Here is a 24680-nt window from a genome sequence, read left to right as displayed (position 1 = left end):
AGATTTAAAAAAAAAAAAAATCTTAGTCCTGCTGCTGAGTCTAGCAGTGAGATAAGAGCTGGCCACTTTCTCTCTGGAGATACCTTCTGTTCTCACTCTAGACATTACTCTTAGTCATCTGACGGATACCATATACCACCGAGTCTCTTCAATAAAAGCTCATTTATTTCCTTCCACTATGTGACCTAATATCTATTTATACACGTCTAAGAATACCTTCACCAAAATAAAATCCTAAAAACACAACCCTGCAGCTGCAATTTAAACATCTAAAGGCCCTTCAAAAGCTTTTGCTAAATGACGGTTAGCATCTGCAGCTTTCACACTCCAACACATGATTGATTGGCAATGTTATTACTGAGTAGTCAGGGCCAGCCTTCACCACTGGGAAATCAAGGATATGCTTCTCAAATCACAACGTGGTAGAAACATCCGCCTACTTGTCTTAATTGATCCGCGCCTTATGGTCTGAGCTTTCAGTTTAATGAGCTCTATCCAGCTGCTGCATCTGTCTGCAAAGGAACTGTAATCAACTGACGTTGCTGAAAACACAGACAGAAAACAAAAGAAAAAACAAAGAAAAAATATGGATGACGTCTCTTACTCGTCACAACACTCCTCTCGATGATGTAATTTAACTGTAACTTAGGGGGAAAGGTGGTCCTTTTCAAGTCAGGTGAGAGAGATAGTAAAGAATCAAGCTTTAGACACTGATTTGTCCAAAACCAACTTGTCGGTTGGCTGAGCATCTCTGGTGATGTCAGAGCTGTGTGGTCTCTTGGAGGGAACAGAAGCGGGTCTACCAAGATCAAGGAAAGGGTCACGTGCTGCGTTTTAACTAACTTCCTTTCCTTTGTTTTTATTTTACACTGTTTTAGCTGTTTATACTTAGGACTTTAATTTACAATCAGAACTTAGTGAATAATTCCTTGACCTATTTTTGCTCTGAAACTTAAAAAAAAATGAATAAATAAATAAATGAGAATCAAATGTTAAAGGATACATGAAAAAAAAAATCACTAGTTAACTTATCTTTTGCAAAATATCTTCTTTCTACCAGTAGTAACAAGGAAGCCAAAGGGTCATTTTTATCAATATCCTATTTCCACATCTGATTTTGGCAACAAAGCTTCTATTAACATGGAGTGAGGATCAAGTGTGAGCCCAACAAGTTCTTTTCAAAAGAGTATCTTTTACTACTGTTGAGCTAAAAAATAATATTAAAAGCTGAAGTCTTATCTTTAGAAACTGGGACACTATTAAAATGCTAGATGGCATAAATAATATTTGAATTACACAATCTAACTACAATAAAGCCACATTTTGGTGTCTATTCCATTGTCCAGTGCATTTCTTCAATGTCTGTATGCTTATGCTCCACCACGCTAGAATTTCACACCTTTGGTGACTATTTGCTTAATTAGACAAACTCACCTCTCTGTGCAGCTGGTATACCTGAGTTAGAACTTGCACTCTCCAGGTGTTCTAGTAAGACAATATGAACAACATTAGCTTGGATGCTAAGTACAAGCCAGTATCTCTTTGCTCTTGGTTAATACTCTCTAAAAACCAGATGAATAGGAGAAAATTTTTATGGCCTCATTATAAAAGCAAACCAAATCAAAGTACCTAGGTTTAAAATGGCAGTTTCTATTGATATATGAAAACTAGCTCGGTTAATAAACACCATGTCAAGAAAGATTACTTGTTATTATAACACAAAGAAAGTTCCAGAAACTCTACATGTTAGAAAATATCCACACAGTAACAAATGTTAGTGGGAGGGAAGCAGAATGTGGGAAATCTGAACAGAGAAAAGGGTCAATGTACTGGGAAGAAAATCTGAAATGAAGCGGGAAGGTAAATGTGTGGGGGGGGAAAGCCAGTAAGATTAAGAGCTACAGACAAAGCGGTGACCTGCGTCTCACAGATAAACGCACACCATACATGAGCCCCGCCCCACCCACCTTACCACCAATGCCCTCATTCAAAGCTTTCCCTTTCAACAGCTTCCTCTGAAACTATCATGACTTTATGGAACTAAAAGGTGACTACTTTTCACAGAAATAACTAGGAATCCCAAACTATAACCTCCTTTCTAGTAAGCTCACACAAGCAACATCTTGAATTCTTCCTGAAAGTTTATATTTTTATCACAGATATTTAAGGAACTGTACAAATTCAAACAGCACTACATTAAAAAAAAATCTTCATCATCTATTTCTAATTTTCAGGCTCTACCCACACTAGCATATTTGAATTTCTATTTCTAAGAATCTCATAACTGAGGATATAGTGTTGCCAAGATGGAAATAACTCATAAAAACACTAAGAATAATTTGGTCAGCCATTTTTAAAAAAATTATAAACTAAGTAAATAAGTAAATATATAATATTTTTGTCTCTGTGTCATATGGTGATTTGGGGGGTAATATTCTTGAATTTGTATAAGTTGTAATTTTCAAAAATCAGATTTATACAGAATGTTTCTGCCAACTGGGGGGCAATGACATATCTCCCGTCCCCACTCCACCTCCTTTTTCCTAAGGCTAGTGACCACGAGCTAATACTGGAGAGAGTACAGTGATCAACATTCCTCTTACGATACACAGCTGTCAATAAAAGGGATCACGAGGAGAAGTTCACAAAAAGACTTGTGGGGGGATTACACTGGGTGTGCCCTGACCATCGTGAAGTTTTCAAGGGAGTGTCCTCCTGTGTCCTCAGAATCCTGAGGGGTACTGGAAGCCCAGGAGGAGACAGGACCTACAGCAGGAAGACTAAACAGAACTGACACTCAATTTCTAGCAACAGCTGATCCAATGCACAAGCTGGGAAAGTAAGTGGCCCACCCCAGGCTCACATATCCCAGGGGAGTTCCAGGACTCCCAGAGGTCCTGGGCAGCACAGCCTCACTGAAAATACAGTCAGCATTAGAGACCCTAGTTTTATTGTGTGGGGATGGGAAGAAGGGAGGGGAAGCTAAAAGAAAACAAGAAAATGACTAAAATTATCCTCTATACCTTCATATTATCTTGGCAGTATGGAACTCCCTGGTAGCAACTGTATATGAAATGTCCACAAAGAGAGCTTATACATGTAGAATCTATCTGCTCCCATCTTCAAATATGTCGTGTTAAAAAGTAAAGGTATATCTGTGGTGTTTTTTTTTTTTTTTTTAAAGGATAAATAGAACATCTTTGCAAAGAGAGACAATATAGCTATTAAGAGCACTTGCCTCTTGGGAAGGAAAATGAAGGGAGAAGGGAGCTTTATTTTGGACAATGTGGTCTTTTTGTAGGATTTGAATTTTTTATCATGTACACTTACTACACTTACTACTTTGCCCAAAATTTTACAAAAGGTGGAGGAGAAACAAGAGAGGAAAAATATTTATTCCCAGCCCTCAAATGTGAATGTGTCTGAATTAAAATCTGAAAAGAACACAGTTCTTCAATTGGAGATGTAGAGGGAAAGAATGAGTCGGGAGACTTCTGACCTCACTGGAGGAGAGCAGGTTCACCTTCTGCCATGTTTGCCTGGATGCCCATTTTTTCTATCAGAGAAAAGGCCCAAGAGAAGATAGTCCTGTGGACTTCAGCACTTTGGACTGGTCTAAACACCTCAAACATCTATTGACCTCAGGCTCTCTGCCCCTTCTAATTACTGTTTGGCTTCCCAGGTAACAGCCTTTTTCAAAAGAGAAGGTAGCATAGACATTAGCTGTCGGGCTCACTGACAAAGCAGAAATTCCGGTTGTGTGTGTGTTAGTTGCTCAGTAGTGTCTGACTCTTTGTGACCCCATGGACTGTACAGCCTACCAGGCTCTTCTGTCCATGGGATTTTCTAGGCAAGGATACTGGAATGGATTGCTATTTCCTTCTCCAGGGGATCTTCCCGACCCAGGGATCGAACTCGGGTCTCCTGTGTTGCAGGCGGATGCTTTACCGTCTGAGTTACTGGGGAAGCCCTCTGCAATCTCTAGTGTATACATGCTCAATTGTGTCTGACTCTCTGTGACCCCATGAACTGTAGCCCACCAGGCTCCTCTGTCCACAGGATTCTCTAAGGCAAGAAAACTGCAGTAGGTTGCCATTTCCTCCTCAGGGATCTTCCCCACCAAGGGGTCGAACCTGCATCTCCTGTTCCCTGCACTGCAGGCAGATTCTCTACTGCTGAACCACCGGGAAAGCCCCATGCAATCTCTAAGCCAGTACTAAAAAAAGGCAACAGATTTCATACTCAGAAGTAGAAATCTTTTTAAATGTCCTTGAGGCTTTGCTGGGGAGCCAATGCTCAGTTCTGGCCATTTGTACATCTCTGTGGAAGACTTTGAGACAAACGTTTCATATGCCAGGTCCCCACTGAAGCTGCAAAGAGAGTTTAAATCAAGCCACACAGCAACCCAGTTCTCTTACCATTTCCTTGCCCACTGAATACAATTTTGCTGTTCAAAAAATCTACTAAGTGATAGTGATAATCCCTCAAAAAAAACAATGCTGGAAAGTTAACAAGGCAAACAGAACATATAGAACTATTTTCTTAGTATACTCGAGTGACTTTTAACAGGCCTTAGCAGAGTGGGGAGGGGGATTAATCTAGATTAAAGTGGTTTAGTGGAAATGAGCATACAGATGAAAAACAGAAAGAAAATCTAGCAAGAATTCTTCCTCCTTCAATTATACACCTGCCAGTGCTTCTAAAGGTTGAGATGCCTCCATTCTCCTAAACAATCTGTCATACCAACGACAAAGGGATGTGCTAGCCATGATAAAGTCTTACACTAACTACTCTTTGGACAATTTACTTTCTATCATTAAAATTGATAGATCATCTTTGCTCTGAATAATTAAAAAAGTCTTTGAGACATTCTTTTCCTGTCACCCTAAGGAAGTTATTAAAACTGAAAAAATTCCTGCAAACTCTGAAAAGATTCTCCGGCAGATAAAACTATGTGCAATCTGGAGTCTCTAAATCATAATGCTTTATTTTCCTATTTAAACATGCTCAGTTTTAAACTATGATGATCAAAATTTGGTTTTATGTTCCTTTAGGCATTTCCATCAGTCTATAATGCACTGATCTGGCTTAATGACCGAGTGAGACAAATGATGTATGTAAACATTCAGTATATACCTGGACCCTAATGGTCTTCAAATATTGGTGGTCTGATAATGAAACTGACATATTACAGTTAAAAATTATTAAGGCATGGATAAAAATGTAAGTTGTTTTCATCTGGATATTTCACTAGGAGAAAAAAATTCAATACACAGATAATATATAATATATGACAAAAGACAATTAGTTGCCTTATTGAATCATTAAAACTTCCAATTAAAGGTGTATAATATCCTAACCCACTTGCTTTTCTTCTTCAGTCCCCATCATTCATTCCTCTCACTACCATCCTTTGTTATCTTTTTTCCCCAAATAATCCTGGTTTTTGGTCAGTAGCCCAATTCCACTTTCTTTGCTTTTCACTCCCTCGTTCCCTGACTGGTTTTTACTGCCCTCGAGCTGCTTTGAAGAAGCTACGATTCCTTATCTCTACCTCTTCATCAACTCTTTGCTTCCTTCACACTTCTTAGGTACAGTTTTCACATTTTCCACTCTTTAGAGAGTTCCTGTTCATTCTGTTTCCCCTCAGTATTGTTCCCCTTTCAGGATGCCCTACTGATTGCTGTGGCCACCAATAGCAAGGGAAAGGCAGCATTTTTAACAGCTGCTACCACTTGGTCACGTGTGCTTAGTGTCTCAGTTACATCCAACTCTGCAGCCCACCAGGCTCCTCTGTCCCTGGGGCTTCTCCAGGCAAGAATTCTAGAGTGGGGTGCCATGCCCTCCTCCAGGGGCTCTTCCCAATTCGAGGATCAAACCCAGGTTTCCCGCATGGCAGGCAGATTCTTTACCACCTGAGCCACCAGGGACGCCCAAGAATACTGGAGTGGGTAGCCTATCCCTTCTCCAGGGGATCTTTCTGAGCCAGGAATCAAACTGGGGTCTCCTGCATTGCAAGTAGATTCTTTTACTTGCTGAGCTACCAGGAAAGCCCACCATTTGGTCACAGTGACAAAATATATCTTAAAAAATAGAGAGGAAAAACAGACATGCAATGAACTGTTAATATAAAAAAATTTTAGCTAATATAAAGAATTATATATACTTGTAAGAATTCAGAACCATTAGTTGGCAGGAAAAACTAAAAGCTAAGTTCTGTAATTCTCATAGATTTATATTTCTAGTAACTAGTTTACAATAATTTAAAGCAAGTCATTTAAGTTTAAAAAATTAAGCTATATTTAAAAATCAAATTTGGTTTAACAAAAAGCCTACTCCAATAGCCTACTGTAAAAATAAAGGAAAAAGGTTCCAATGTGGATACCTAATTATGGAGTACAATGCATTGAGGGGTGTGAGTTTTCTTTTTTACTTAAATCCAGAATGTGACCTATGTTTGTCACATTAGTCAGCAACTGCTCAGTGAAAAGAGAACTCCTCCCAGCCTCTAGTTAATGCAACTGGACATGAGGATACCACCCCAGCATAAAGCCAAGTGACAGCAGAAACAAGCATGGTGGGGGTGGGGAGTAATAAAAAAATGTTTCCTCTATACAGTTCCACCCAACAGTACACAAACACCAGAAGTGACTTAATTAAACCCTTTTATGGCCTTAAATTCTCAGAATTTTAATGAAAACCATTATCCTAATATAGATTAGATTTATAAAGTATTTGATATCTATCTATCTATCTATCTATATAGTGGTATATGAGTCACACACATTTGTCTAACATAAGTTCTTAAAGTCCCCCAATATGGTATCTAATATCTCAAGGTTCAGACCTTTAAATATGTACCTACTAAAGCAATATGCTAATCTTTTATATAAAAAAATTATATACATCTTTTACCCAGATTACATTTACTCAGATTCTCTATTTTTACTATATTTGCTCAATCTTTTTTCACTTTCACTTCATAAAATATATATGATTTTTAAATTCTCTTAAAACCATTTCAGAGTGAAGTGACATATTAAAAAAATTGACATATAGATATTAATGAAGAAGAAAAATATTATGAAAGTGCCATAAAAAATTTGCTATTGTTGTCTTTTTTTCTTATAACACAGGTTCATATGAAAAAAAAGTAATTTATGGTGATGCCACATCAACTTTGTTCCTCACAGTATTCTAAGAATTTTGATGACCTTCACTTGATAATGTTCTTTAAGAAATTACTTAGGCTCAGCACTTTTTGATATTTCAAATCAGAAAAATCAAGATAACTAGCAAGGTAACACCAAATCAACCATAATTTGAGACATACATCAAAACTGTTTTGTTTACCTTGAGAAACAAAACCAAGTATAACAAAAGATGGAAGGGAAAAAAAAAACTGAACACGGATGGACAACTCAGGCCCGGGTTTACTCTACACAGTCAATTAGAATACATGTAATTGAAACATCTTCTCTTCAAAGAGTCACTCATTTTCAGTAACACAAAAAGATAAGTAAAGGTTTATCTACAAGTGAAAAGATGGAAGTATTAATAAACATACTGTGCACAGCTCTTGACACTACTCTGTCAACTAAAAAGAAATAAAAATTTTCATAAATCATCCCATCTGTGATGAGAACATGGAAAATAAATTAGTATTCAAAGTCTTCAGAATTAAAAAAGATAAATCTCAGTCAGCTTAGCTAACTGATCTAACTATGAAAACTATGTATTTATTTTACTTATCATATCAGTCATCAATTTTTAAGCCTCTGGTTGCAGAAAGTTTTTTTTAACATTTATTCCCCACCCTTGCCTTTCTTTGTCCCACCTATTTCCTCTAAACTGCTAAGCTTAACTGTTCCCAGATATTTTTATTCTCTATTCAAACCCTGCCTTCATGTTAAAATATTCAGCTACTACATTCATAATATAACACTCTATTATTACATGTTTCCTACCTTTCAAAAGCCATTCTATCCTCAAATTTTCTAAAATATTTTGAAATAACTTTTTCTAACGTATATAGCAGAGCACACGTTCTCCTGGAGAGATGTCAGGAAGCAAAGACAATAAGTAAGCATGCAACATAAACCACAATATACATGACTTAAAAAAAAAGGCACAGATAAACTTTTCAGTGTTCACTGATGATTTTAAAATATAACACTCAAAGAAAGGCACATAGGTTTTACAGTTAAGTACTTAGTATTAAAAGTTTCATATGTATATATATATAAGTATTAGATGTGATATTATTATGAAGCTGACAACGGTGACGACGATGATGATAAAGGCAGCAGGATCTGATTCAGTGATTTTCAAACTTTTGGAAACCCTTCCTTCTAACAAAAGCACATAGAAAGTCAACACAGAAAGCATAATGAATCAAAGCTGCTCTAGTTCAGAGGTAGGTGAGCCAGCACTACCCCCGATACCTTGCTTCTTGGAAGGCCACAAAACACCTCTGAAGAAATTCTATGGTTTGGAGGGACAGAGTTTAAAAATCATTGGTTTAACTGATTTGAGGCTATTTGGAAAATGAACTCAAAGAAGCTCAGTGTGACCTCAGGCATAATTTAGCTTTTATGTTTTTAGTAATAATTGAAGAACCATACACCAAAGAAACTCAAAAAAATCCGAGAATTTTAAAGGCAGGAGAGAATCTTCATCTTTTCACATTTTACAAATGAAGAACTGAGACGTCAGTGGCCTAACTGCAGATCACCTGGCCCCAGTTCTCACATTTGATATCATCAGGAGCAGAACTGAGAAAAAGGCCAGGTCTCTTGCTTTGTGAGTCCACTGTATGGCCCTTTCCCATGCTGCTTAAAATAAACTGCAAATATTGTAGGCATTGTTTAGATATAACTTATTCTACTCAAATTCTTCTTTGTTTTTCAGTTCAGAGTATCATTTGTGCAAAATATACTAATTACTACAAAAAGCATTAGTTTTAATTACCTTTGAAAACATTTTGAAAGCTATTATCAAAACTGTAGGTTATCAATATAAACATAGTTAATTTACAGAGTTTAAATTTAATCTTCTGCAGAATTCAGTAGCTATTAACAACATGGTAAAACAGAGCTGCCAGGGACCTCAACTCCACAAATAAATATTTTTATAGATTAGCAACTAATCAAACCTTATTGCTGATTGGATTATTGGTTTTAGTTGCCCCCTCCTCACCACTTTTGGGTAAGGATAAACTAAGTGAAAACTAAAAGTAGCTTGAAACTAACCCTATGTTAAATGTAAGTTTCTATCTAGTCAGTTCAAGAAAGATTCTAGACTGTTCTGCTTTTTGTTCTAAAAGCTATATTTAAGTTATAAATCTGAACTCAGATTATCTTTGGATTTATCCCTTTTTTTTTTTTTAAAGGAAATTCTCTATGAAATTCTGAATGAGAATTTTATTTGGACAAAAAGGAAAAAGAACCACATGGTAACCATGTTAGAAAGTTCCAAATCTGAAAGTAGCTTAACTTTTTCAGCTCCAAAATGAGTCAAGATCTATTTATCTTCATAGACTCTGAACTGATTTAGTAAAGACTCTACTGATATATACACAATGTGAATTTAAAGCTATTATGTATTATAACTAACTTGGTATCAGATAAAGTAACTGACAAGTAGAAACCATATGCATTATAAAATGTAAACATTAGAAAGACCATTTGATTTTAAATAATGAATGCACCATTTCTCAGAATAAAAAATTGAGGAAAAAACACACACATTTATTGTGTATAAACTGCTCTAAGATAAGGTACAGTAATTCTGAAATTTTTATAACAATTACATTGAAATCACAAGAGAAATGGAAAAAACTACCTCCCACTTTTCTCCAAAGATTGTACAGATGTAGGCAGACCTAATGCTACTGAATTAAGGGATAATCATTTTGCATTTGAAAATATGTTCCTCAAATATAAGACACCTGAAAGACAGAAAGCTCATCCCTTTCTCACTTGTACTAATCCTTGCCCAAAACCTCTCTTCACATGGCTTCTGAAGAAAATAAGTAATTCGTTGGCTAAGAAAATCTAAAAGTTTCTGCAAGAGGTTAGAATGTTGCTAGAAAAAATTCACCAGATAAAAATATCATAGATAACATACGTGAACAGTTAACTTTGGGAAATCCAAATCTCTGAAAATAAAACTTTAATATATTTGAGGTATTAGGACAGAATATCATATGAAAAATCACCTTAATAAGTTATGATGAGATTACTAGAGAAATTAAAGTGAAAGCAACGGTCCTCTCTCCCCTTTATGAACATGAAGAAACATACAATGAGGGAATGAAGAGCAAATCTCCATTTCAAAATTAAGTTAAGATCACCTACAATCAAGAAGCAAGTAAAAGTATCTAGAAACTAGTATTTGTGCTTGCATTTCTCTTGCTTAACCAACCTTTAGCTGATGGGAAAGGATGAGAAGGAAGTGAATCTGAACAGAGTTCCAGGGGAAACTGCAGAAGTTCTTCATTATCTGTAGAGGCTAGAGAAGCAAGAAAAAATATAAATTACTATATAATGATCTCATTAATTTTTTAAAAATTAAGAATCTGGGATAATATATGTATTTTCCCCCAACTCAGTTTATTCTGGTTATTTTCTCCTTGCTTTCTACCTTCACCTGCAGACACTGAGAGTGGCTGCTATCTTTCCAGGAGGGACTGATGAGATTTAGAAAGGATGATAATATAAACCTCTTAGCACAATGTCTTGCAAAGAATAAGCACTCACTAATAATTATCGCTATCCTCCTTTTGTACTGATACTATACCAGTTCTGTAATACTTACACCAGTTACTGTCTATTTTCTTTGATAAATATCTGAACACATCATCATTTAACACATCTCTCAATCTGACATTTAATCAATACTATGCAGGTGTAATATATTCAACTTAAAATATTTTAGATATGTATTTAGCCAGCAGGTCATTAAACTTCAGAAAGTTTCTTTTTTTCAGAGCCTCTAAACTGCTGCAGAATTAATGATACAATCTAAATGTAAAAAAAGGCCACATTTCCTGCGTAAACAGCAGTGAACCACCTATCCATGTGTGAAACAAAAAAAAGCCAGTCATATGCTTATCCATACAGTTATCCTGATAAAGAAAACAGGAAAAGTAACAGTATCTTACCAAAAAACATATCATTTAGTTAGTTACCTATCCTCTATATTTTTTCACTGAAATATAAAATAGACAAATGTATTTTTTCACTGAACCATGCTCCCATCTACCACAGGTTTACCTCTTTGCAATAACTTCTCAGCATGTGTTTTTGTAGTCTGTAAAGCCTGATTTTTGTCAAAAGTTATTGCAACTGCTGTGACTGTAACCTAGAATCACAGAAACAATATGATGAGCGAAGTAAGCATTCCCAAAGTCATCTCCTCACAAATCTTTCTCACTACCATGGAACAACTTATACAAACTGGCTAATTTGCCTTTACTTTTACTGGTTAAGATTCTTAACCGGAACTGCACATAAACTCAGATATTCAGGCTACAACTAAGCCCAACATGTACACCTATACCTAGGTATTCCAGAAAAAGCTCAAGAACCTTCTCTAAAGGATGGGGACTGCAGAAGTCACACTGAGGCAGAACTCCCAGTGGGTGTTACGCTGGAACATACATGTGATTCCACCTTTAGATAACTACAGCTCACAAAAGTAAAACGGACAGACACGGTCTGACTCATACTAACATGTTTAAAAATATTTTGAAATAAAGCAGCTCATACTTCTCAATTACAGCAAATGTATAATATTAAAACAGATCAAAGAAATCTTTTTTAATAACAGACTAAACTTTAATTACCTGAATTAATTCATCTTCAGGGAGGGAGACTGTAAAATTGACATGGCAGAGGCAGCAGGGGATCATAGACCGGAGTTTAAAATACAGGCTCTACACAAAAGAAAATATTAGTAATATCACTTCTTTTAATTTAAAAATCCATAAAAAATGATTTTTAATGCATATTTTACTGTGGCAAATAAAATTCAAAAGATTGAAACATTTATGTTTTGTCTATTCTTTCATTAAGAATACAGTTGAGGGGCGGGGGAACACATGTATACCCATGGCTGATTCATGTTGATATAAAGCAAAAAACATCACGATATTATAAAGTAATTATCTTCCAATTAAATTAATTGAAAAAATAAAAAATGGAGATTTTAAAACATTAAAAAATGAATACAGTTTTAATATCTAAGCAGATAGTAAGATTTAGTCATATTTCTAAGTCATAAAAACATAAGAAAGAGGAGTTTTTAAAATTTATAAATATAAATTTTTATGCAGTTTAAAGCTATGAAATAACTCAAAATATATACCTTTTATACTGCGGCATATTAGGATGGAGAGGACAACTTTGGCATTTTACTTGGTGGCAAGTTAAGATTGACAAATAAACAAAAATAACTGCCCCTACCACTGTGCAAGGTATTCCAGACAATATAAGCACTTTTCTTTTTAAATCTCATGATCCTTAGGCATTTTAACTAAAGTATAGTTAGTCAGAAGGTTCCTACCTTAAGCAAGTTTTCACAGAGATCATTAAAGTTCTTATTAAGGGCTTGATTAGTCAGGTTAAGGCTGCTTAATCGGATTACTCTTACTGATGTAAACATCTAAATATGGGAAGATATAATGGCATGTCATTTCATTATTATTAACTATACACTGTAACAGAAAATAAAATAAACAACAACTACCATACTACTACTATAATAATTATTTTCTAAAAAGATAAGATTTAATTGCAATAAGGAGGCAAAAAGAAGACACATGTTAAAAAACTTGCCAAAATCACACATGCTATATTTGCTTAAAATTAAGAATAAAAGGTTTACCTGTATTTCAGATGTCCAATTATTTATACCAGGCATGATTTCTGTATTACAACTATAAAAGCCTGTCAAAATAAATTACAGTTAAAACTCATGATGTTATTTCATTTATTCTTGTTGTTAAAGGATAACATTTCAATTATTACATGAAATCCTAACTGTAAAATCTACTCATTCTTTTTTTCTAAAACTCTATACCTCTGGGAAACTTTAGACCGCGTTAATAAATCAGCATGATTTTGGGGGGTTAATGATAAACATAAAAGGATTAAAAATCAGTTCACCTAAGTTCTAATATAAATATTTTTAAACACTGTGTTTTCTATCTTGGGGCAGCAAAGAACATGACAGAATGTAACACTGATAAAACCTTTAGAGTTAGTGCTATAATAATTATGAACTGAAATACTGATATGCAAAACTAGTCTCCTCTCAGGTAATTTTTCTCTATTTACCTGAAGGAGGTGGGACATCAGTGAGGAGAGAATGTACATCTTCCATAGCATCTGTGTCATCAATCTGAAAATGAAAAGATTAAACCTATCACATAAATAATAAATACGTAGTTATTTCAAATTTTTAAGATTATTTTTATTATTTATTAAATAGAAAACATACAGCATCAAGGAAAAGTAGTGCCATTTTCCCCTAAGTTAAAGCATAAAATTTGAAAAAATTTTCTATAATCTATAAACTTTACTGCAATAACAATTATAAATACTTCTAAATGAAATATCTTACACTACAAAGTATACTGGGTTAAAAAAACCAAGCCTTTTCTCAAGTCTTTTTGAGGGCATGTTTCAAAAGATTTACAAAGATAACATAAACAATCACTACCTCTGTTTAAACTAATAAAGTGTAACTTTAAAAAATCTTTTGGCTAAATATGGAACTACTTTAAAACAGAATTACATAGGGATAAATTTAAAAGTATATCTTAAAAGAATAAGTACAAACTCCATTTTTCTTACATCTCAATATTCTATTGTGAATTATAAATAGTGAACATATCCAACTGGACATATACATACATTTATCTATACCTTGGGGGTCTAAATCCTATCTCATACCCTTGAAATGTCAAGAATCACTTTCAATTACACTTTGCTTCAGTTACCCACAATCACAGCCATACCTCAACTGTGGTATTCCCCAAAACATTTCACACCAAGATCTCAAGCACTCTCCAAGCACAACCCGTGTGTCTCTCTGTCCCTTTTACTGAATCTACACCTTGTCCTCTTGTCCACACTTGAAGCACTTCCATTCTCCCATTAGCTAGAATCCCATACACAATTTAAAATTTGCACTCACAAAAAAAAAATTTTTTTTAAAAATAAATAAATAAAAATGAAGTTCTAAAAAAAAAATGCTCTGGATAAAGGTTTAAGAAATGCTAAGAATCATCTGGAGGGTTTGTGAAACAGATTCCTGGGCCCCACACTGAAATATTTATGTACGAGGTCTGAAGTAGGGGCCCCAGGGTCTGAATTTCTTACAAACTCCCAGCTGGTGCCAATGCCATTTCACAGGACACTGAGTAGCACTGCTCTAAACAGAACCCTGGAGCTTGTTACTTCTTAATCTTTCACTGACCTACGCTTCTTTTTTTCCATTCTCAGACTGTAGAAATTATGAGAAAAGCGTACAAAGTCATATAGTTTGAGTTTTCTACAAGGTAACACTCTTATCTCAGTTAAGCCTTGAGCATCTTCTACAGCTGATATCCTAATCATTCACAGGCACTGTTCTAGACTCTTCAAGCCTCCAATCCCAACCCAGTTCAATTCTACTATCACCTTCCTGCTTTACTGAGATGCAGACGTCGGATTTTTTCTCTCAACTGTCACCTTCAGTTCAGTTCAGTTGCTCAGTTGTGTCCGACTCTTTGCAACCCCATGAATCGCAGCACGCCAGGCCTCCCTGTCCATCACCATCTCCCAGAGTTCACTCAGACTCAAGTCCATCGAGTCCGTGATGCCATCCAGCCATCTCATCCTCTTAAAAGCATCCTCCAAGCATGGGTTGTGCTTGGAGAGTGCTTGAGATCTTGGTGATCTCATCCTCCAGTCCCTCCCAGCATCAGAGTCTTTTCCAATGAGTCAACTCTTCTCATGAGGTGGCCAAAGTACTGGAGTTTCAGCTTTAGCATCATTCCCTCCAAAGAAATCCCAGGGCTGATCTCCTTTAGAAGGGACTGGTTGGATCTCCTTGCAGTCCAAGGGACTCTCAAGAGTCTTCTCCAACACCACAGTTCAAACGCATCAATTCTTCGGCACTCAGCCTTCTTCACAGTCCAACTCTCACATCCATACATCCATCCATACTTTGTTGGCAAAGTTATGTCTCTGCTTTTCAATATGCTATCTAGGTTGGTCATAACTTTTCTTCCAAGGAGTAAGCATCTTTTAATTTCATGGCTGCAGTCACTATCTGCAGTGATTTTGGATCTGTCACCTTACCAGGAAACATTTCTCAGTATCCTCATTTATTTTCCTTTCCTTCAGGATCAAAGAAAGATCATCAACCCTTTTAAAGCTAAGCATTCTACAGGGGAGTGCCTGGGAAGCAGATCTGTGAAAGCAAAGGTTCCATAAACCTTTCACGTCACATTTATTCTTCAGGGAAGTCAGTTCTGAATGTATTTTTACAATGAAAGTTCGATTACATATTCTGAACTCAGCAAGAAAACACTAAGTGCTTATATTATTATGTTTACATGTAAAAATGTTATAGTAACATTACAACCTATAAAGTAGGTAAGAACTATAGTAAGTGAAGGCATAGAACCTTATTTAAATTAATTCAAATTTACAAAAATAGCTCTAAAAGTTTAATATTTTTATTTCAACCCCAACATTTCTTCTTCTCAAACCATCTACATTATTTTATCAGTCCTCTGGTATTAAACAAAAGATATACTACCAAGTCTTTATAGCTTCAAATTTGTTGTAATTTCTGTAAGAAAACATTCTTTTGACATTTATAACAGTTGTAAGTTGTAATGATTTTAAAAATCACACCAATTTAGGATCTGATTGTAAAAATACATATCTTATAGTCCAAAAATTTTAGAAATCATTTCAGTGCAATAATACCTCCAAAACAAAGGCATCTTTTTTCCCATGTGAAAGGTCCAATTCTGTAACTTCATCAGAGCTTTCTGACTGAGATCTCAAAAGTCTTGAGCGTTGTCTAGGTTCTGGAATGGGGGATCCTATAATCTCTTCAGATATCTCCTAAAAGAAATATAATTGCTTTATATCGTATCTTTTTCTGTTTAAGGGAGCTTCAGTTGACATGTAACATAGCAGTTTCAGGTGTTCAATACAATGATTTGATATTTGTATGCTTCAGTCTGGTTTTGAATTTTCATATTAATAGAAAATTACGGGGGGGATCTGTAAAATGTATTAATAGTCTATATTTAATCATAATCTTTAGGAATAATTAAACTTTTATAGACTACATGGCTATCTCTTTTAGTCAGACACAACTTAGGGACTAAATCACCACCACCACCTTGATACAATAATCCAGAAACTATCACAAACACAGCAAGGCAACACTGACATCTAGTGTACAAAGAGGACACTGCAACTGGTAGGGAACTGGAGGGTTTTCCAGCTCACAGTGTTCTCTACTCGACATTTGAAAGTCCTAAATAACTCATAAAGAATTAAAGATTATGTACCCCAAAATTCTAATTTTTTATATCTTATGCAGTGTTAATTTTTCAAAGCCCCAAATAGTAAAATGTGGTATATGACATACGTATCTATGTTTGTGTTTGTACACATAATACATATATTATACATGTATCTGCTATGCAACTTATTAAGCTAAATAAATCTTGACAGTTACAATGATCTCTTTAAGGTAAATGTATGGTGCAATCTTATATGGGTTTATAAACTTTCACCTATTTTATAGCCAAAGATTGCAGCTAACTAGAGGTTCTAAATAGCTGCTGGCCACAAGGACATCAACAGAAAGCGGAATGCACACAATGTACAGAACACCAATGTAAAAGACAAAGCCTGCTGTTGGTATAACAGAGCTATCTTAAAAACAAAAAAAAAGACCAAGGAAATTATTTTTAAAAAGGTCTTTCCAAACTGTTTCCAACGTTCTCTGCTAGTGCACACCTTACATAAGACTGCCACCGCACCATTTCCTAACTCAGCTAATCTGCAGCACCTTCATATCCTTACCTTATTTGCTTTCCACATTAATCTGCCCTACATAAATCTGACAGGGTGCCTGTTACAGTGACTACAAACTGAGAAAGAAAAGACCCTGCATTTTTTAGTATTTTTGCCATAGATAAGCAATCTTTCTTCATACTAAATAAAGAAAAATTTAAACCATTTATTTGGTTACTCAACAAGGACTTATCTGTCGGGAGGCTACTACTAGGTGGAACTGGTCAAACCATTAGGGATATAGCCCTGATGCAGCTTCATTCTACTGGGAGCATCAAGGCAGGTAAGTGAAAGTCACCCAGTCATGCCCAGCTCTTTGCGACCCCATGAACTATACAATCCTTGGAATTCTCTAGGCCAGAATACTGGAATGGGTAGCTTTCCCTTCTCCAGGGGATCTTCCCAACCCAGGGATCGAACCCAGGTCTCCCACATTGCAGGTGGATTCTTTACCAGCTGAGCCACCAGGGAAGCCCAAGAGTACTGGAGATAGCCTAGCCCTTCTGCAGCAGATCTTCCTGATTTAAACTGGGGTCTCCTGCATTGCAGGCAGATTCTTTACCAACTGAACTATCAGGGAAGCCCAGGAGCATCAAGCAATACACAAAAACATACTTCACACATAAAGACACACAGAAATAAGAGAAACGGAAAACAATAAAACACTGAAGGGAGATGCAAAGTACCAAAAATTGATGGGAGAGTTACCGTTTTTTAAATAGGGTGTTCAGAGTTGGCTTCCCTGAAAAATAAGACATTTGAGCATGGATGTAAAGGAAGGAGAAAGAATGAGTAATAGGGACAGCAAATTTAGACAGTGTAGAAAAAGTCCTTAATAGAACCTAGAAATACACTAACATGTAAACAATAACTTATGTATTCACAATGGAGATTTATTTCACTTACCGGAGGATTGATTTCATACAACTCTTTATTCTTGGCAATCGTGTCATTTATCTTCTTCTGCATATGAGATATGTGCTGCTCGTATGAGCCATCATTAGGAGTCTTTCCAGCAATCTGAATACCACCAGGCGTTGGTAAAGCTGCTAAATACACACCGGTGGCCGACTGGTAAAAATAATGGGGGAATAATGAGAAAAAAAATATCTAAATCATAACAGTCCTTTGGTATTCATATTTAGAAATATGGTCCTTGTCCTGTGTAGGAAAAAGATAATTAGCACCAGTGTTTGCACAGGACATATGTAAAAGAACATAGAAAAACAGAACTGGTAGCACAGGGGTTGGTTACTTCCAGTGAGAACCTTGGGTAGGTCAGACACAGTAGTGAAAGGACAATTTCCTTGGCTCTGCATACACAACTGGACTTTAAAATTTTTCCTCATGACTGTAAAAAATAATGTGCACAGAAAAAAATAGCTCAGGAAAATATGATTGAAAATTGTATTAAGTAAGTATTTAATGAACAAGTAAAGTTTATCTTTAAAGTGGCAAAAGTAAAAAGGAAACTTACGCAAAGCAAGTAAAGAAACTGAAGTTCAGAAAGGATAGGAACCTTACTCAAGATCACATCAATAAATGTGGGGAAGAGATGTGAATGTGTTTCAAACTCTTAAAACCAAGAACTTTCCACTATATCATCCTAACTTCATAATCACCAAGAAAGAAAACCTGATACAGATTTATTTTAAATATTTAATTAAATAAAATTCTGACTTTGTAACAGTACTGCATGTCATTAGTACTGAAAACCTATTAGGGGAAATACAAAACAAGATAAAACACATACACATGTGCTTTATGTTTAAATATGTTTCTGTAAGGAAAGAAAGCAAAAAAATGTATAAAAGTACACATAGCAAATTGTTCACATCAAAGGAGCAGAATGGAGAAAAGAGAAGACAATTCTTTTAACTCTGGATAGTTGCATAAATTGTAAGAGTTGTTGTTACTAAAGGTTTTAAGTGACTGCCAATTTTGTTAAAGTCCATCCTGGAAAGCATGTGGTGCTCTATGAAGTCTGGTCCCCAGAAGCTGTTTCTCCGGTTTGTTCGCATGTCCATGACTGGACCCACAACCCAGTCTCCGATGCTCGAACTTAGAATGCCCTCCGCACCATATGACGCCTTAGAGCACCATCTCTCAACACTTTCTTAACTGTATTCACTAATGAGGCAACAACCCAGCATGGCTGAGAACACAAACTCTGGAACTAGACAGGCCTGCATTTGAAACTGACTTCTGGTATGTGCAACCATATCACTTTGGACAAGTCTCAATCTATTATGGCATCTGTCTTCTCTTGTAAAGTTAAGATAATGTCCATTCCTTCCAGAGAAGTGCAGTGCCACATACCCAGGAGACACTCATCAGAGATTACCTATTATGAAAGCTACTCTTGGGACCTTGAGATTCAGGTGTACAGACTAAAAAAGTCTCCAACAGTTACAATGAGTGTCCCTAGTGATCAAGAAGAAAAGATCAGTAAGATTCAGAAAAGGCAGTATTTGAGGCAGCAATGTTAACAATGCTGAGAAGGAAAAACCCTATGCTAGCATTGTATAAACGATAATAAAGTCCAGACAATGGTGGCCAACTTAGAAAATAAGGTCTACATGGTAATTCTTAGAAATGTGACCATAAGAATTATAATCTTAATACAAAAATAGAATAATAACATAAATATAAATTTATATGTTTATTAATTTAATTTCAAATAATAATTTCATAAAGAAATATAAAAGTATCTGAAAGTCTATCACTGGATTTCTTTTCCCCTAGCCTTTAGAAGTCTTTATGCCCATTTTTTAGCTAAGTCTTCTTAAAAGACTCTTTGAATCACATAAAACAGAATCTACAACTACATGAATCACAAAACAAAAACAAAACATCTTGAAACTTACCGCTAAGCCCATCAACATATTTTCGCCCACTGTGATCTGAATTCTCAGTCCAAATAAAGCATTCATTGCTTTGAGTTTTAGTTTATTCATTAGCTGAGTATGTACTTCATATTCCATAAATGGCAAGAGATTACTGATGGCTGTGGCATTTGCTTCTGCCTGTGCCTTCTTTTTTAAGCGACACAATCTATTAAGGAAAATAACGTAGTCAGTGGACAGTGTTCCTGATACCATCTTAAGCAATATCCAATTTTTAAAACGTCCTAAAAATGTGCTTGATGAAAAACATTTACTTGCTTCAGATGGGCTTATTATGTTTTATCAATAATCCTTTCTGCCATTTTTTCACCGTACACACTTTTGCTAAAAGTCCCATTTTGATAAACAAAAGGAAAAAAAAACTCAAACTCTCTAGAAATGAAACAAATAGTAATCAAAATCATCAGAGAATATAGTTTTAAATCTTAGGTTTCATAACTCCACATGATCATATAATGGGTGGACAATAGAGAAAAAAAAGTTAATTTACTCATTAAAAGAATATAAAACTTGAGTACCTACCATGTGCCAGGCACTGTTCTAGGTGGTGAGCAATGAATAAAACACCGAGACCCTGCTCTTGACCGTATTCCAGGGGAGGAGTAATAAAAAAAGGCAAAGAAACAAAGCAACTGCAGACAACGCTTAAGAATCAGGTGTGTGCAGGAAAAAAACCAGGTGAAGAAAGAATACCTGGACAGAAGGCCTCAGAGCAGAGATAACACCTGAGCCAGGATCTTAAAGACAAGATGGAATTGGGACTGCTGGAGAAAGACAATGATGGAATAAAGTTGGCATATTACAAGAACCAAAAGGAGACCATTGTAGCTCCAGTGAAGTGAGCAAGGGTGAGGGCAGCACAGAGGAGGATGCAGTTAAGCATGGGCATGACTATGTCAGGATTGGTCACGGTGAAGAGTCTGATTTTATTCTACCAGCAATGGGAACGCCAGATAGATTTTAAGAAATAACATGATCTAATGTATATTTTAGGACATCATTTATACTGCTACACAGAGAATGGTGCAAAGAGAACTGATGTGGGAATGGTGAACAAGAGCTACTTAGGTGACAGACAACAAAAGCTTGGACTAAAAAGTTGACTGAAAAGATGAAGAGAAGATCCCCAAACTGGTAAGCCAGGCTGCTCAGGCCAGCAGTTTTCAAATATAGGCTTGCATCAGAACCACCTGGAGGGCTTGTTAAAAAACAATTGCTGGGCTTAATCCCTAGGGTTTCCGAGTCAACAGTTCTGGCACAGAGCCTCAATTTGCATTTCTATACATTCCCCCAGGATGGTGATGCTACTGGTCTAAGGGCCATACTCTGAGAACTGTTGAAGAAGATTACTAAAAGAAGAAGAAGAAAAAAAAAAAACTGGATAAACTATGTACTTTAAAAAATCTTCCTAAAAGCATCACAGGACCAGGGCAAGGGGCAATACAGGGTATAAATATAAGTGGGTAGCATAAGGAAGTTCTTTTGTGGTGGTGAACAACTGTGTATCTTGACTATGATGGTGGTTTACACAATCTATTTGTTGGATAATACTGCATAGACATATATACACACACACAAATACTTAAATGAATGCAAGTATTAAAAATGTAAAACTGATTCAGGTCTGGAGCATAGTTAAAACCATTATAACAGTGTCATTATCCTAGCTGATACCCTACTACGACTGTGTAAGATGTCACCAATCAGGGAAGCCAGGCGAAGGGCACACAGGACTTTTTACAATATTTGCCAAAGCAAGTAAAACACAATGAACAATAACCAGCAGAAACAACAGGAAAAAAAATGTTTTAGATATTAAAATCATCAGTTACAGAATTAAACACAGACTATAGTAAGTGGTATCAGATTTGAAAAAGAATAAAATACAACTTCTGGAAATAAAAAATCAAAAATTTTAAACCCAATTATTAGGCATAACAGCATATTAAAGATAGCTGAAGACAAAACTAAAGCACTGAAAGATAAGAAAATATCCAAAATATAACATAAGAAATAAAAAGATTAAAAATATAGATAAGAAAGTAACAGACATAGAAGAGGCAGTCAGAAAGTCTCACATACTTTAATTGGAATATCAAGACAAGAGAACAGACGAATCACAGAACTAACCTAAATTTTTTTAAAACACATGAAAGATACCATTCTATAAATTCAAGATGTCCAAGGTATAACAATTAGGATAAAGAGAACTCCATACCTAACACTCTACAGGGAAACTGAAGAAAAGTGAAGACAAATAAAATAGCTTGCACACAGCCTGAGGGGGAAAAAAATAGACAAACTTCAAAAGAAGAACAGTTAGTCTAGTAGGTTTTTCTCAACAGTTGCAATGAAGGCCAGAAGGCAGCGGAAGAGTTATCTCCAATGTGCTTAAAGAAATGTGCTAGCCAAAGATACTGTTTAAAGATAAAGTAGGCTCATTTTCAGACATGTAAAAATAGTTCACCATCAACAGATCCATCAAAACAAATACCCAAGGAGATAACTCAGGTGAAAGAGAAACAATTCTAAACGGAAGGTCTAAGATGCAAGAGGGAATGAAAGCAAAAAGGAAATAGATTAGAAATATATTTTAGAAGAAAATATAACATGCTTTTGAAATAACTCTGATGTGGGGAGGTTAGGAAAGAAAACAATGTCTAAGAATACCATATTTGCAATGAAGAAAGAGCAAGTATCACTTATGAAAACAGGAAAGACCAATATGAAAGAAATGGATAAAATCAGCAGTTCAATATGTAACAAGTATTAGATGCTTATGAAAGTGGGGTGTAAAGTAGACAGCAAAATATATGGGTCTGAAGCTCAGAAGAAAGCTCTGAACCAGAGCTATAAATTTAGGAGTCCTAGAGTTACAGACAGAATACAGATATATAGGAGTTGATGACTTCAACTAGCGAGAGAGCGTTGAGAAGAGGGTCTGAACTCACGGCTCTCAAGGAATAAGATATGAGGAGGAATGAAGACTATATATAAAGGTAGGAAAAAAGGATGTGTGGCACTGTGAAGTCATGAATTTCAAGGAGAAAATGATCAGCTGTGTGATTATTGCTGAGACCTTAAATGAGGACAGAAATGCTCCATGGATTTGGCAGCCTGGCAGTTGTTAGTGACCTAGATAGCTGCAGCTGTTTCCTGTGTTCCTTCTAATTTCCTATTCCAGCACACTTTAAAGAGAACTCTTGACAGCTAACTGAAATTGTTTAAAAACAACAACAACAACAAACCACACAGCACCATTCTTAAAAAGAACAAAAAGTCAACTTCCAAAATGTATCAGATATTTAACGTCATTAAAGCATACTGAGTCACATCCCTCACCTGTGACAGGTTAGTTAATAATCTTCATAATAATAAACATTTGTACCTAATTTCAATGTTTAAGACTTTTTGCATACAAGTTTATCTGAGTCTCATAAAGAGGACTATTTTTCCTTCCAATTTTCCATACAGTAAAATCATATGGATCATATATGTCTATTTGACTTCATACTCTATATTCCTGCAAGGACCCCAAGTACTGTCTTCACAAACATACCTTGCTTGAATGAGACAACCTTTTCCAATAACTGTTGCATCCACTGGAAGGTCTATGGTTGTGAAGAGAACATCAGGAACTTTTTGTTTCCTACAGTTATTGCAGTATGTGAGATGAGCTGGAAATGGCATATTCAGTTCATCATATGGTATATGGCAAAATCCACAGCCTACAGGCAAATTTTCTTCTAGCCTGTATGGATACATTAAGGGGAAAAAAGGCATTCTTGAAAATTCTATGCATTTTTCCGAAAACAAATATTATCTATCCAGTACCTGTGTACAAATTATATCATAACTTTGACCATAACAGGTACCACTATGTTTGATAAGAAATAAATAGGAAATCAGAACCACACACTCTGTTATGGAAGAAGAGGCTTATACAAGTAGAGAGGCATTTTCTATCGATTATTTTTTTTTAATTTTTTAATTGAAGGATATTTGCTTTACAGAATTTTGTTTGTTTTCTGTCAAACCTCAACATGAATCAGCCACTGGTATACATATTTCCCTTCCCTCAATTCTTATGTTTGATGACCTGACAAAACCCACTATTATTCCAATGGTTTCTCCTTTAGGATACAACATAAAAATGAATGGCTGATGTATGACAGAAATCAAACCAATATTGCAAACCAATCATCAATCAATTAAAAATTAAATATTTTTAGAAATGGCTAGATAACAAGAGTGATATGCTTTTATTATCTGAAAAGATAATACACATAAAATCAGAAAATAATTCCTAAGGGAAAAAAACAACCAATTTGAAAAAAATCTATAGTTAGAAACAAATGTATTTAAAAGGGGAAAAAAGTCAAAGCTAGACACTCTAAAGTTTCTAATTTCTAATGTCTGCTGTAGCCTTTCAGAGAAAACAAAACACCTGGGTTTCAGAAATGAACATCCATCATACATGAACCACAAACGAACAACCCACAACCTTCTCATTCACTGTAAAATGTCTACTGTAATAGGCTGCTTATGAAATCACTTTAGAATGATTAAGTTTTGTTTTCAGTCATTAAATCTGAAGAAATCAGGAGAATAGGGAGGGAAGAGAGAAACTCCATGGAGAACAGCAGGATTTCACAGTCACGTCCATGGCTCTGAAAAGATG

The 24680-nt window shown here is 35.6% G+C and overlaps 1 protein-coding gene across 40 annotated transcripts in view; it reads right to left on the bottom strand.

Annotated features, from left to right (window-relative positions):
• Positions 1-24680, bottom strand: part of C2CD5 (C2 calcium dependent domain containing 5) — an 87918-nt gene that overhangs the window by 6295 nt on the left and 56943 nt on the right. For 10 of the 40 annotated variants that reach the window (XM_012175207.4, XM_004006785.5, XM_060414186.1 and 7 more), the window contains 12 exons: positions 23559-23750; positions 19961-20147; positions 18000-18164; positions 15987-16127; positions 13341-13404; positions 12889-12950; positions 12568-12666; positions 11849-11938; positions 11277-11364; positions 10426-10512; positions 1435-1485; positions 441-542 (listed from right to left, as the gene is read on the bottom strand). In XM_012175207.4, the coding sequence (XP_012030597.2) occupies positions 441-542; positions 1435-1485; positions 10426-10512; positions 11277-11364; positions 11849-11938; positions 12568-12666; positions 12889-12950; positions 13341-13404; positions 15987-16127; positions 18000-18164; positions 19961-20147; positions 23559-23750 (1328 nt within the window). The remainder of the gene's footprint in view (positions 1-440; positions 543-1434; positions 1486-10425; positions 10513-11276; positions 11365-11848; positions 11939-12567; positions 12667-12888; positions 12951-13340; positions 13405-15986; positions 16128-17999; positions 18165-19960; positions 20148-23558; positions 23751-24680) is intronic. The other 30 variants (XM_042247423.1, XM_012175210.4, XM_060414193.1 and 27 more) reach the window with 7 other exon arrangements.

Source organism: Ovis aries, chromosome 3 (assembly GCF_016772045.2).
Source record: "Ovis aries strain OAR_USU_Benz2616 breed Rambouillet chromosome 3, ARS-UI_Ramb_v3.0, whole genome shotgun sequence".
Lineage (NCBI taxonomy): Eukaryota > Metazoa > Chordata > Mammalia > Artiodactyla > Bovidae > Ovis > Ovis aries.
Note: the sequence above shows the minus strand (reverse complement) of the source record. Positions and strands in the feature narration are given on the sequence as shown.